The 15,989-nt window shown below is 44.9% G+C and overlaps 1 protein-coding gene across 1 annotated transcript in view; it reads left to right on the forward strand.

The window, feature by feature from the left end:
* The first annotated feature begins 1,631 nt into the window (after window positions 1-1,631).
* The window catches only part of LOC122945424 (steroidogenic acute regulatory protein, mitochondrial-like), a 34,648-nt gene continuing 20,290 nt past the window's right edge, over window positions 1,632-15,989 (forward strand). The window contains exons 1-2 of the mRNA XM_044304494.1: window positions 1,632-1,733; window positions 15,439-15,445. Coding sequence (XP_044160429.1) covers window positions 1,632-1,733; window positions 15,439-15,445 — 109 coding nt within the window. The remainder of the gene's footprint in view (window positions 1,734-15,438; window positions 15,446-15,989) is intronic.

The raw sequence follows: 15,989 nt of genomic DNA on the forward strand, positions 1-15,989 counted from the left end.
TACTGTAAGCTACTGTATACTGTGGGGTGCTGTATACTGTGGGGGCTGTATATTGGGGTGTGCTATACTGCTCTACTGTATACTATGGGGGTGCTGTATACTGTGGGCTGCTGTATACTGTGGAGTGCTATACTGGTCTACTGTATATGGTGGAGTACTGTATACGGTGGGGTGCTGTATACTGTGAGGTGTTGTATACTGTGGGGTGTTATACTGCTCTACTGTATACTGTGGGGTGCTGTATAGTGTGGCGTGCTGTATACCGTTAGGTTGCTGTATACTGTGGGGTGCTATACTGCTTTACTGTATATGATGGGGTGCTATATACGGTGGGGTGATGTATACTAGGGGAGCAGTATACTGTAGGGTGCTATACTGCTCTACTGTATACTGTGGGGTGCTGTATACCGTTATGTTGCTGTATACTGTGGGGTGCCATACTGCTTTACTGTATACCTGGTGTGCTGTATACTGTGGGGTGCTGTATACCAGTGGGGTGCTGTATACCGTGGGGTGCTGTGTACTGTGGGGTGCTATACTGTTTTACTGCATATGAAGGGGGGCTGTATATGGTGGGGTGCTGTATACTGTGTGGGGCTGTATACCGTTGGGTTGCTGTATACTGTGGGGTGCTATACTGCTCTACTGTATACTGTGGGGTGCTGTATAGTGTCAGGTGCTGTATACCATTGGGTTGGTGTACACTGTGGGGTGCTATACTACTTTACTGTATTTGGTGGGGTGCTTTATACGGTGGGGTGCTGTATACTGTGGGGAGCTTTATACTCTGGGGTGCTGTATACTCTGGGGTGTTATACTGCTTTACTGTATACCTGGGGTGCTGCATACTGTGGGGTGATGTATATTATGTGGTGCTATACTGCTTTACTGTATGCCTAGGGTGCTGTATACTGTGGGGTGCTGTATACTGATGGGGTGATGTATACCATTGGGTTGCTGTATACTGTGGGGTGCTATACTGCTTTACTGTATACCTGGGGTGCTGTATACTGTGGGGTGCTGTATGCTGTGGGGTGCTGTATACTGTGGAGTGCTGTATACTGTATACTGTGAGGTGCTGTATTCTGTATAGTTTAGGTGCAGTTGCGGTGTGCTATAATGCTCTACTGTATACTGTGAGGTGCTGTATACTGTGGGGTGCTGTATATTGTGGAGTGCTATACTGCTCTACTGTATACTGTGGGGTGCTATATACTGTGGGGTGCTATACTGCTCTACTGTATACTGTGGGGTGCTGTATAGTGTGGGGTGCTATACTGCTCTACTGTATACTGTGAGGTGCTGTATATTGTATACTGTGAGGTGCTGTATACTGTGAGGTGCTGTATATTGTGGGGTGCTGTATATTGTTGGGGGCTGTATATTGTGGGGGGTTGTATACTGTGGGGTGCTGTATACCCGGGGGTGCTATACTGCTCTACTGTATACTGTGCGGTGCTGTATACTGTATACTGTGAAGTGCTGTATACTGTGAGGTGCTGTATATTGTGGGGTGCTATACTGCCCTGATGTATAATCAGAGAAATAAAGGAATATTCTCCAGCATCCGTCAGTATAGGTCGTCTTTATTGTAGATCAGTATATTAACAGTACATGCTTTTATCTTCACCATGGTATGGTATGGCAGATACATCGATGATATGCTCCTTATTTGGAGCGGCGATGTGTCTGCCATACCGGACTTTGTCGAGTATTTACAGTTGCAAGAAAAAGTATGTGAACCCTTTGGAATGATATGGATTTCTGCACAAATTGGTCATAAAATGTGATCTGATCTTCATCTAAGTCACAACAATAGACAATGTCACGGCTGAGGATGGGGAAAACCCTCAGCCGTGCGATGCCCAAAGATGTTAAGCGCTGCTTGGCCAGGACGACAGAATTAGGATTGCCCTGGAACAAGGAGCAGGGGAAGACGAGCTGTCCTTCCTAGGCACGGAGGAACAGGGGTCTCACTAGCCAAGCTGCAAAGGAAAGAGAACATAAACAGCCTATGGATATGGCAGGAGGCTGAAAAGCACTTCCACACCTACCTGCCACAGACACACAGACTGGATCCCGTGCAATACAGCAAGTGTCCACACCCAAACACCAATGGACACAGCACACACACAAACACACAGGAACCCAGATCCATAGGTGCATAACATCACAAAGGAAAACATCAAGTGGACATCAACATAAACCTAAGAGTCACAGTTTGTTTATGACCACAAGGGTGGCCCCCCTGGTCAAAGCTGCTGCAGACACAACTGCACGATTTACCAGCCAACCTTCCGAGTATAACAGGGAAGAGATGCAGAAGGCCAGTTGTTTTTTGGAGAAATATATAATAGAGAAAGCAAACCATAGAGTCTTCTTTAAGGGCCTAAAATATTTTTCGGAGTCCGGACGCCCTGGTAAGCTTTTAGCCAGGATAATTACACAACAAGATAAGAAAAATCAATCTATTGTCTCGATTCGCAACACAGAGGGGGAAATTACAACAGACCCAGAAGGAATTAGGGATGCTTTTTTAAAATATTTCTCCCACATATATAGTTCCTCTCTCGGCTTGTCATCCGATCTGGCGGCGCAGTTCTTGGAGAGGATTCCACTTTCTACTTTAAGTGAAGCCCAAATAGAGTATCTGGAAGAGGAGTTGTCTCTTTCGGAGCTCCAGGAGGCCTTGGGGTCCATCTCGGGGAACTCGTCGCCAGGGATGGATGGCCTTCCATACGAGGTTTACCGTAAGTACAGTGATGTGATTCTTCCCCAGCTACTAGAGGTTTTTTCCCAAGCAACACAGGGAGGGGGTCTACCTTGTTCTATGATGGAAGCTCTTATTGTTTTAATTCCCAAAAAGGATAAAGACCCGATAGAAATGAGTTCCTATAGACCAATTTCTTTACTAAATACTGATGCTAAGCTACTATCAAAAGTTTTGGCTAGGAGGCTTTCGCGGGTTATATCCAGCATTATCCACCCAGATCAAAATGGCTTTATGCCAAAGAGAGGCACCCATCATAATTTGCATAGGTTATTTATGAATATTCAGTCCCCGGGGTGCGGCTCCCGCTCCATCCTGTCGTTGGATGCTACAAAAGCCTTCGACAGGGTGGAGTGGATTTTTCTCTGGGAGGTGATGAAAAAAATGGGTTTTGGTCCGAGATTTATGTCGATGGTGCAGTTATTATATGGCTCTCCAGTTGCCAGGATTAGGATTAATGACAAGATCACTGAGAGTTTTTCCCTAGGAAGAGGCACTCGCCAAGGATGCCCTCTTTCCCCCCTCTTGTTTAATATTTATATTGAACCCTTAGCAGTTAGTATTAGGCAAGACTCGCAGGTGTCTGGCTTCGGTGTAATGGGGAAGCATGATCGTGTATCCCTCTATGCAGACGATATCTTGGTTTTTGTCCATCAAACAGAAACCACTCTTCCTCGAATAATGGATTTGGTGGGCTCTTTTTCTGCTCCGTCTGGTTTGCAGATTAACTGGGAGAAGACTGTTCTCCTCCCTATAGATGAGTTGCGAGGCGACTAGGACAATCAGCTAACAATCTCTGATTCAATAAAATACCTGGGGATTTCAGTTTCTGTCAAACCTCAAGAATACCTTCAACTCAATTTGATTCCCCTGTTGAAAAAGCTGAGGGCCAAAATTAAGATATGGCAAAAAATCTTGCCCGCAAGAGCGGATAGAATCTCTCTAATAAAAATGGTAGTGCTGCCCCAGGTTCTTTATGTCCTTCGCAACTCGCCTGTATGGATCACGGACAAGTATTTTAGATTGATAGAGCGGATGCTGAACGATCTATTATGGGGGAGGAAGCGCGTGAGACTGAAGGCACTCTATTTTTCCATGCCCTATAATCAGGGAGGTCTTAACCTCCCTTATTTTAAGGGCTATTTTGTGGCCTCTCAACTTTGTTTTTTTAATGATTGGGAAAGTAGCCATTTCTGCAACAGAGCGGTGAAAGACTCAGGTTTTTCAGATTTTTTTACTGTACTGGAGTCTGATTATTTATCAAATCCACAGATTGGGTATACACTCTTTTGCAGAATGGCTATAAAGACGTGGCTGGTTATAAGGAGCTGGTGTGGAGTCAAGGCATCACTTATCTGTACTCCATTGTGGCACAACTCAAAGCTCTTGGAGTTAGGGGATTTGGGTTGTTGCCAGTATTGGAGGACTAAGAATGTTCAATACTTATATCAGGTGGTCAGCGGCGGACAAATCCTGTCCCCGACGGAGCTAAGGCAAAGAACAAACCTGGGCGAGGTGGCTTGGTATGCATACTTTCAATTGAGGTCAGCACTTTCTAGTACTTTGAATAGTCACCTTCTTTCTATAGATACTCCCCAATTTTTACATGATTTACTCTGTAAAAAAGTTGTCACAAGAATTAAGATATCACACTGTTATAGACACTTAATGAAAGGATTTTTTTTGGGTGTTCTTTCTCCAGGACAAAGATCCTGGTCTTCTGTACTTCTAGAGATGGGTTCTCCAGATTGGGAGAATATAGGGGAAAGCTTAAAATTTGTTTCACACAACTTTAATCACACTGTTGTACAATTTAATATTTTGCACAAAATATATGTGACACCGCTGTGGTTATATAGGAGAGGACTTAGAGCCTCCTCTGACTGCCCACGCTGTGGCGATTCCGAGGCGGATCATTTACATCTGTTTTGGGACTGCCCAATGGTGAGCAGCTATTGGAGATCGGTCCAAATTAACTTGGCTCGTAAACTTAATATTGCTATTCCTCTGTCCCCCAGGATATGGGTCCTGGGAGATTTATCAGAGGTCAATTACCAGCCTATAAAACGCCAACTATTGATTAAAGTAATGTTTTTGGCCAGGCTTCTCATTTCCAGATTATGGTTTTCCTCTTCTGCTCCAGACTGCAACCATTGGTTAAGCTTGGTTGAGAAAGTGAAAAGTTATGAGAGGATTTTGTATAAACAAAGAGGATCCTATCTAAAGTGGGGCAAACTGTGGGCAGACTGGGACAAGCTTAAATAATTAATCTGGGTTATTTTCTTTTTTTTTTTTTTTTTTTTTTCCTTCCTGCAAGGTGGGGGGGGGGGGGCTGGGCGGGGGGGGGTTGGGAATGATCCTATTGGTCCGGTCTTTTCTATATGAATTATAAATAGTAAAGGAAGTGAAGTTGCACTTGGGAACTGGAGTATCTCTAGGAATGCTGGGGGATGGCAGGACCTTCCGCCATTAAACAACGGTTAAATTCTTTTTAAAAACGAACCAAAATGTTTAATTGAACCACTACACTGTGCCGGTTATGGGTGGGGATCCGGGGCCCGGGATATTGGGCAGCCCGGCGAATGGGTGTGCCCTAGGACGCGGCTCTCTCTGACAGACATGTGGCTCGACTGCAGGCAGTGATATGACACAGGTTGTATGGGTACCAAGAGGTGTTCTCTTAGCGGGACAGAGCCGGTTTTAGGTAATGCTTATGTCTACATCTTCCCTAAATGCCGGTGATCACCGAGTGATACTCGAGCTGAGTCCCTTTATATGCGAGACACTGGTGTGGACATATGTGAGCTACGGTTAAGTCGGGCATTAAACTCTCAATTTAACTACATGGGGATGAGGCAGCAAAATATGCAAGAAGTTCCTTCTCTACTGCGATGGAAGACTGCTGGACCCCCAAATTTGTTTTATGAAATGCTTGCGATCAAAGATCGCAGTAGGCCCGCTACGTACGGTTAATGTGAGCACTGGATGAATGGTTACATGATGGTCAATCCTGTCAATTTCCCGCCTATGATCGGGGGAGAGAGCGCGGGGCGCTCGCTCGCTCCCTGGCTGTCACCCGGGCTGAGGGCCCCTAACCTTTTTTCCCCTCTATAGATAACAATATGTCAAGTGGGATGCTCTGTGTGTTTGTTTTGCCTATTAGGCTGTGAATGGCGGACGTATCCTGCCTTTCCCCCAGCAAGCGAGATCTCCATTTTTACTTTTTTTTGTCTCCATAAGCATGGATACTTGCATGAAATTATTCTTAATCATGTTGCAAATCACAAATTTACGGACTGAAGGATTTTATAATATTATAATTGTAATATGGATATGAATTTTTGCATTATAAATTAATAAAACATATTTAAAAAAAAAAAAAACAAGGGTGGCCCCCACTGGCAGATGGAATAACCAGGAGGGTGTCTCCAGCAAAGCATGGCTGAAGAACCCCTCAGCAACTGATATCCAAAGAGGCTTTATAGCCCAAAGTGGCCACACCCACACAGACACACAAGGAGAGGGAATTAACCCTTCCAAGACTAACCAGGGAAGTGAAACCACTTAAAGGGGAAGTGTCCAAATGCACAACACACTGCAGCTGTTACTGCAGGCAACGACATGGGTGGCAACCATGTCCAGGGAGTCAGCCAGAAGGCCGAGACACTGCCACCACATGTACATAAATCAAACGTTGCCACGGACAGCCACAGTGAAGGGAAATGTCACAGTGCACACCTAACATAAGACCTCGTGCACACCAGACATACAAAGTGCATACATAAACACACAAGCCAAGTGCAACCGCATGCACAACATAGCAAGCTGCAACGATACAGCTCAGACTGCTATGCTGCCACATACATACTGTTGCCAGCGGCAACCACAGGTGAGGCAAATACCACAGCCCTCACCTGTGATTGACAACCAAACCAAAACCGCTGACAACCGCATGCGGTTCAGGAATCACGACCATGACCATGGCCGTGACAGACAATCACAGTCTGCTTAAACTAATAACACACAAAGTCAGGAGCAGTTTTAACATCCACGCCTATTTCACACTCGTAATACAGGCATTCAATTTTGGTATTGGTGATTGTTCGCGCCTGGCGGTTTCTCAGCTGGTGCCAATGTTGCGGGATTTTGTTGGGAGTTGTGCTCTGACATGGTTTTATGTATTCACTTTTTATGTCCCATGTATGACTTGGCATTCTTAATGCTACACTAGACAGCAGTGGTCTGTCTTTTAATGGTTTTGTAGTATATGTTTTGTCATGTTTAACGGTGTTGGATTTGATACGTGGCAACCCAGGGGTTAAGTGTCACGCCGGACGGGATCTCAGACATACAGATAAACTAGCAAGCCAGGCTCTAGGCGAGAAGCAGGGGAAGGGTCACCTCCTAGCAAATCCCTGACTTCTCTCCCTGCTCTGCTCAGCCCACATTCAAACCTTGATGGTAGGAATGATGTGTCCTCGTGCCTGGGCTAAAACACCCTAGATTCCCTGAGATGGTGAAAAGGGGAATAGGAGCAGCCTGCTCGCACAGAATCAGAAAGCAGATATCCCAAGAACGGAAGCTCTTGCACCGCAAACAAACATTTCTCCAATTTGGCATATAATTTATTCTCCAGAAGGATCGTCAAAACCTGTCTCACATGATCCTGATGGGTCTTCAGGTCAGGAGAGTAAATTAAAATGTCATCCAAGTAAACTACTACGAACCTCCCCACCAAATGATGAGAAATGTCATTGATGAATCGCTGAAATACTGCTGGCGCGTTCGTCAACCCAAAAGGCATAACCAGGTTCTCAAAATGACCCTTGTGCGTATTGAAGGTCATTTTCCACTCATCCCCCTCCTTGATTCTGATCAGATTGTAGGCCCCTCTCAAATCCAACTTCGAGAACACCTCGGCACCAACAATCTGATCAAAAAGGTCAGAGATCAAAGGTAGGGGATATGGATCCCGGACCGTAATACGATTCAATTCCCGGAAATCCAAACACGGTCTCAGCGATCCATCCTTTTTTTTGTTGCAAAGAACAAACCTACTGCCACCGGAGACTTAGATGGCCTAATATGACCTTTTGCCAAACTCTCGATATACATTTGCATGACCTCTCTTTCGGGTTGAGAGAGGTTGTAAAGTCAAGACTTTGGCAACTTAGCCCCAGGGATGAGATTAACTGGACAATCATAGTCACAATGAGGGGGCAATTCCTGAGCCCCACCCTCCGAAAAGACATCCGAAAAATCTGAGAGGTACTGGGGTAAAGCCGTAGTGGACACACCAGAGATAGATGTGCCCAGACAATTATCCGAACAAAACTCACTCCAACCAATGATCTGTCTCACTTGCCAATCTATAATTGGGTTATGTTTAGTCAACCATGGTAACCCCAAAACTATAGGAGCTGGCAAATCCTTCATGACAAAACAAGACATAATCTCAACATGTGAATAACTCACCCTTAAGTGAATACCATGAGCAATGTGAGTGTGACTCCTTTGAGAAAGAGGGGAAGAATCAATTGCAAAAACCTGAATCTCTTTCTCTAAAGTGCAAGTACTTAGACCCAAATTTTGAAGAAAAAGGAAGTCAATTAGGTTTACCCCAGCACCACAGTCAAGGAATACTTCAACAAAAATGTATCTTGACTCTAGCGCCACCCTACCTGGAAGGAGAAAACGGGAATTGCAGGGAGTTTGCATACCTGCCTGCTCTACCACACCATTCACACCACCAAGAGTCAGGAAAGTTTTTTTTTTCTTTTTCTCTTCCACCTGCGGTTTAACAAAAGGACAAGCCAAAACAAAATGACCACTTTTCCCACAGTAGCAACACAGTTTGTGCAATCTCCTAAAGTTTCTACTATCAGAACGGCAAGAATCCTGACCCAGCTGCATGGGTTCCTCCTCTACCCCAAAATTACCTGTAACATCACCCGGGGAGGACGTCGAGACGAAACCACTCACAGAAGGGATCCCTTGCGCGGAGGGAGCCCTACTCCTTTCTCTGATACGTCTATCTAACCGTACTGCTAAAGACATAGCATTCTCCAAAGAATCTGGGTACTCATGAAAAGCAAGGGCATCTTTTAATCTCTCAGATAACCCCTAACAAAACTGACTACGTAAAGCGGGATCATTCCACTTTGATTCGGTCGCCCATCTCCTAAACTCAACACAGTAAGCCTCTGCAGAATGTTCACCCTGAAATAAATTATGTAATCTCGATTCCGCCATCGAGACCCGGTCTGGGTCATCGTAGATCAATCCCAGAACCTTAAAAAATTCCTCTACCGACCGCAGGGCCCGAGAACCGGGCGGCAGAGAAAAGGCCCAGGATTGTGCATCCCCCTTAAGCAGAGAAATGACTATACCTATCCTCTGACTTTCATCACCAGAAAACGATGGACGCAGTCGAAAATATAATTTGCAAGACTCTCTAAAACTGATAAAATCATCCGTACCCCCTGCAAATCGATCAGGAAGAGCAACCTTAGGCTCCACATAAATTTGACCTCCTCCTAATGTCAGATCATTCTGACACTGTGTGACCGAACCACGTAGCTCTGCAACCTCTAGGGATAGTCCCTGCATGGGGTTAACTAACGTATCAATTGACGCCATCACAAAAACCGCTGAGCAATGACATTCAGCGTATGGCGGGTTATAATGTCACGCCGGACGGGATCTCAGACATACAGATAAACCAGCAAGCCAGTCTCTAGGCGAGAAGCAGGGGAAGGGTCACCTCCTAGCAAATCCCTGACTTCTCTCCCTGCTCTGCTCAGCCCACATTCAAACCTTGATGGTAGGAATGAGGTGTCCTCGTGCCAGGGCTAAACCCTAGATTCCCTGAGATGGTGAAAAGGGGAATAGGAGCAGCCTGGTCGCACAGAACCTGGATGGCAGAGTTGACACCAACACAACCAAGATAGCAAACAAAAGATCAACTGGGAGAAGACCGTTCTCCTCCCTATAGATGAGCTGCGAGGTAACTGGGATAACCAGTTAACAACTTCTGGTTGTATAAAGTACCTGGGGATTTCAGTTTCGGCTAAACCTCAGGAATATCTACAACTCAATTTAATTCCCCTGCTGACAAAGTTGAGGGCCAAAATTAAGATATGGCAAAAAATTCTGCCTGCAAGGGCGGATAGAGTCTCTCTAATAAAAATGGTAGTGTTGCCCCAGGTCCTGTATGTTCTGCGTAACTCACCTGTATGGATCGCGGATAAGTATTTCAGACTTATAGAGCGCATGCTGAACGATTTATTGTGGGGGAGGAAGCGGGTCAGACTGAAGGCACTGTATTTCTCTATGCCTTATAATCAGGGAGGTCTTAACCTCCCTTATTTTAAGGGCTACTTTGTGGCCTCTCAACTTTGCTTTCTCAATGACTGGGAAAATAGCCATTTCTGCAATAAAATGGTGAAAGACTCAGGTCTTATGGATTTTTTTTCAGTATTGGAGTCTGATTACCTATTAAATACACAGATTGGGTACACACTTTTTTGCAGAATGGCTATAAGGACTTGGTTGGTTATAAGAAGCTGGTGTGGAGTCAAGGCATCACTTGTTTGTACCCCATTATGGCATAACTCAAAGATCTTGAATCTAGGAGACTTGAGCTGCTGCCAGTACTGGAGGACTAAGAACGTCCATTACCTACATCAGGTAGTCAGTGATGGACAAATTCTGTCCCTGACTGAGCTAAGACAAAGGGCAAATTTGGGTGAGGTAGCCTGGTACGCATATTTTCAATTGAGGTCGGCACTCTCCAGCACTTTGAATAGTCATTTCTTTTTTATAGATACTCCTGAATTTTTACACGACTTAATCACTAAGAAAACAGCCACGAGAATAAAAATATCACACTGCTATAGACACCTAATGAAAAAAAAATTTTCGGGTGTTTTTTCTCCAGGACAAAGATCCTGGTCTTCTTCACTTTCAGAGGTGGGCCCTCTAGATTGGGACAATATAGGGGAAAATTTAAAATTAGTTTCACACAATTTTAATCACATTGTTGTACAATTCAATATTCTTCACAAAATATATGTGACACCCATTTGGCTACACAGGAGAGGATACAGAGCCTCCTCTGACTGCCCACGTTGTGGCAACACCGAGGCAGATCATCTACATCTGTTTTGGGGTTGCCCAATGTTGAGCAGCTATTGGAGAGCGGTCCAAACCAATTTGGCTCGTAAACTTAACATTGTAGTTCCTTCGTCCCCCAGGATATGGGTCCTGGGAGACCTATCAGAGGTTAATTACCAGCCTATAAAACGCCAACTTCTGACTAAGGTAATGTTTTTGGCCAGACTTCTTATTTCTAGATCATGGTTCTGCTCTTCTTCTCCAGACTGTAACAATTGGTTGGGTCTGGTTGAGAAAGTGAAGAGCTACGAGAGGATAATGTACAACCAAAGAGGATCCTATTTAAAATGGGCTGCAGTTTGGAAAGATTGGGATAAGAACAACTAATTTAATTAATTAATTTATTGATTTATTTATAAATTTTACGTACAAGAACTTTTTTTTTTTTTTTTTTTTTTTTTTTTTTCTCCTTTTTTCTTTTTTCCTGCAGGGTGGGGGGGGGGGGGCGGGGGGGGGAAGGATGGGGAATGATCTATTTGTTTGTAATATGTAAACGAATCTTTTGTATATCAATAAAAATTTATTAAATTTAAAAAAAAAAAAGATAGCAAACAAAAGAAAACTGAAACCATACTTATCTTTTCTGAGCTGGAACAGACAACCTTCCTTCCTTGCTTCCAAGGCCAGAATGATTTCTATAATCCACTCAGAGCACTGGAATAGAGTGCTATTTAAACTAATGACCCCACCCAGTGCACCTGATGGGAGGCGGATCCAGCACGGCTCCAAAACAAAACACTAAACAAGTGCTGCTATTCTGGCCGACCTCCGCACATAGTCAGAGTAGGGCATGACATTTAGTGGCTGTGTATTCTGCCGTTTTCCTTCCCTCCCCCACCTCTTCCCACCATTCCTCCCCCTGTTGAGCGTAACTACTTAACCTCAGGTGTTCGGTTCACGTCACTAGGTTATGATTAAGAACTTCCGAATTTGAAACATGTTAACCTGTGGTGGAGGGTGGTGAAGATTAAAGCATGTACTGTTATACCAATCTACAATAAAGACGACCAATACTGACGGATGTTGGATAATATTCCTTTATTTCTCTGATTATACAAGGGACGGGTCCGGTCCTCTCTGTGCACCGAACTCTTATGGTGAGCTGGATAAACTTTCTTCTTTGATTACTGCCCTACTGTATACTTTGAGGTGCTGTATACTGTGAGGTGCTGTATACTGTGGGGTGCTATACTGCTCTACTATAAACTGTCAGGTGCTGGTGTGCACTGTAACGCTAGGGTGAGCCGAGCCCCTGTCTCCTTTCTGCAGAGCGGTGCCCACTCCCAGCCTGAGCCCAGCTGCCCAGAGCACTGATCCTGAGCCGCTGGAGTCTTCAGAACTGGAAGTATTTACAGTCATTCACTGTACTCTACCAGGTGTGTGGATTTTTTTGTGTGTGTTTTGGTGGAGGGCGTGATTGCATGCTAGGGTGTGGGAAGGCGGAATCCAGGGGGCCCAAGTAAATTTTTGCCCAGGGTCCAATCAATATTAATAATGTAGTGTCCCACTAGGTAGGGGTGGGCACTACACAAGGGTCAATTGGTGTGCACGTTACTCCTACTAACAAGGAACAGAAATGTTCTATTTAATTGTGCATTTAATGTATGTTCTAATGTGTTTTTATATGCAATGTTCCCCTGTATGATGCAATAGCAGGCCTAGTTGGGTGTAGTTAGACATCCCAGACACTAGAGGGAGATAGGGAGCCCCTAGTATAAATGTCCAGGCCCACACAGGGAGAGTCAGTGCAGAGTCAGGAGTCTGAGAAGACAGAAGTGAGAAGGCACCAGCCCAGGATATGCTGAGGGCCTCCTCCTGACATGCAGCTTGATAGCCCTGGCTGCTAGCTATGACCAGGAGGCTAGTGAGGAGACCTAGCCTGCCTGAAGCCAAGAGAGCCTTAGTTAGCTCTGAAGTCACCCCAGTAGCAGGACAGAATCTCATCCGAGAAACCCACAGCCCTTCACCAGACAAGTCAGGATACCACCAGTAAAGATAAGTAACACTGATGGGCAGATGCTTTAGAAAATAAAGCAAGGATCTAATACCAGAGGAAGAGATATTTACCAAGGCTTTAAGCCACCATTTAGGCACCCGGGCCTTGGGATAGAAAGCCAGACAGGAGTTCTAGAAAGAACAGTGTACGCTATTTCTGAGGAAAGGTACAACCTGATTCTAAATGCATTGTGGATTTACCCTCTGAGTATCTTGCATAATTAATACCTGCCATGTTGTGGAGAAAGCCTACTTGTGAAGCTGTGATTTAAAAGACTGTGTTACCATCTTATGTACAAAGTTGGACTGTTTAGTAAAGCAACGTTTGGTTCACTATACCACCTGTGTACCTCACTTATTCCAACTATCAACCGGTGTGCCACCGTCAAAGGCACTGGCGTCACGAACCTTAAAGGAACCTTGCCCCAGGCACTCAAAATACCCGTAACATCCAGGGCACCTCATCCACCATCAGGCCTGGTCCCTACATACAGAGTGTGCCCCAGAGGAACCGTGTCTACCTCTCCTTCACTGCCACATGCCTGCCCAGGGTTCTCCAATACAGTGAGCAACCCTCGATTGCCCATAACCGTGACCTCACTTCGCTATACCCTGCAGGTCTGGCGTGTTGCAATAACGCCCTGATTTATGACACTCGTTGGCCTCCTCATACTGCTGCCAACTCCAGACTCTATCATTGTGCCACTTGGTGGCCTCCTCATACTGCTGCCAACTCCACACTCTGTCATTGTGCCACTTGAGAGCCTTCTCCTGATGCTGCTACTGCTGCTGCCGCCACCTGCAGACTTTGTCAATGTGCCACTCGGTGGCCTCCTCATACTGCTGCCACCTCTACAGTTCATGACTGCCGCAACCTCCAAACCCTGTTATTGGGCCACTCTGTGGTCTCCTCATGCTGTTCCCACCCTCCCTACTTCATGACTGGGCCACTATTTTGCCTTTCGGCCTGGCTGACATCATCATTTATTTGTCCCTTCTTCTGATCTGTCAGAAGGAAGGAAAAATGAGACGCACAACGGATCCTTTCTGTGTAGCAGCTGTAAGGCCTGTATGATCCCATCAGAATTGGCTTATCATTTGGTAGCCAAAAGCAGGAGTGGGTACAAAACACAGAAGACATGCAAATATTCCATTCACGTGTCATCTCTGTTTTAGATCCAGTCCTGTTTTTTTTGGCATTAGCAATATTGATGGATTACTGACTAAATGATGACCGAGTGAAGGCGGATGCTCCACAGACAGGATTAGTTTTTTGTGGATTATTGTTCTGACGGATCAGAGGAAGGGCAAAATAATAAGTGATTTCTACACAAACTTACTGCTGACACCCTCTCCACTCTGTCGGGGGGAGCTCTACTTGTATACGCGTTTAATAGAACAGGTTCTGTAGACATCTATGTGGAATCAGCTGGCAACAGTGTAAAATGAGTGCGCTTGAGTTCATACTTGAGTTATTTGGTCAATTTTGGAACCATGACTGCCCAAATAAGTGAAGTGTGCAGTGATTCTAAGAGCGACGCCTGTCATCTGCATGTCATACGAACTCACAGTATTATTTCACTTCCCCAGCAGACTCCCTATGCTTGTTACTGCATGGCACAGTATTCTACACCCCTATAAAGGCTCTCTGCAGCCCCGAAATAGCAGTTTTTAACGCGATTTGCCGCAAATAAATTCGGATCGAAGCAAATCTTTTTGGGAAGTTTGACAAAGCGTCTGAATCTAATTTTTGAGAAATTCACTCATCTCTATTGATGACCTATCCTGGGGATAGTAGAAAGAATGGAGGGCCACAGCAGCGTCTCGCCAGAAAACTTCTTTATTCAGGAACACTCCTCATAACAAGGCATATAAAATAGTTTGCAGCAACGTTTCGGCTAAGAATAGCCTTTGTCATGCTTGACAAAGGCTATTCTTAGCCGAAACGTTGCTGCAAACTATTTTATATGCCTTGTTATGAGGAGTGTTCCTGAATAAAGAAGTTTTCTGGCGAGACGCTGCTGTGGCCCTCCATTCTTTCTACATGCCATTGGACCGCTTTGGATCTGCGATCCCCTGCCCAGCTGCTGCGTATTCACCATTTTTTGCTCTTTACAAGCCGTTTGTGTTGCTGCTCCTGAACAAACCTATCCTCTATCCTGAGGATAGGTCATCAATAGTAAAATCCTGGAAAACCCATTTAAAACCCAAGCTGCAGCATTCGAAAGCTGTAGAACTTTTCCTTGTATATAGTATAAGTTGTATTTTCATAAATCCAGAATCCCCTTTTAACTGTGTAAATGAACTGCTCTCAGCTTATAATGTACCATATTATATCAAAATCGTCTTGCAGGTCCTTCAAACAGGAAATTTACAATGCGGTCCCCAGACCAAAATAGCATGTGTACCAGTCTCAGAATGTTAATTCTAGTTTTTCTCCTTTCGTCTCATTACCTTGGAACATTTTGGATAATAATTTGTATTTTTTTTATCTCCAGGTTGCACGTACATACATAGATCATTATAGAACTGACATAGTGAAATACATCAACCATGCCTTAAAGGGACTCTGTCACCAGTTTCTAACCCCCCCTTTTAAAACTATTGTTCTCTCCATGGTGCCCTTGTCATTACAAAGCTGTTGTTATAAGATAAATCCGCCGTGTAGTTTTGATAAAAATCGCTTTTATCTAACCTGTCAATCTTCTGGATAAGGTGCCCAGGGCGTTTCTGAAGGTCTGAATCTGCGCTTCGCTCAACGAGGCAGAATCTAAAAGTCCGCACGGGCGCATCAGGCACAGGCCTGTGCGCACGCGCGGGATCTTTGAAAAGGAGGAGGGGGCACTGAGGAGAGCCGGAGGCGGATTTCATTACATCGAGGTGGCGCTGAAAGAATCATGGGAGGAGCTGGGCACCAACGGCGGCGGCGGAGAGCGGCAGATTTAGACCTTCAGAAACGCCCTGGGCACCTTATCCAGAAGATTGACAGGTTAGATAAAAGCGATTTTTATCAAAACTACACGGCGGATTTATCTTATAACAACAGCTT

The sequence above is a fragment of the Bufo gargarizans genome, chromosome 8 (assembly GCF_014858855.1).
Source record: "Bufo gargarizans isolate SCDJY-AF-19 chromosome 8, ASM1485885v1, whole genome shotgun sequence".
Lineage (NCBI taxonomy): Eukaryota > Metazoa > Chordata > Amphibia > Anura > Bufonidae > Bufo > Bufo gargarizans.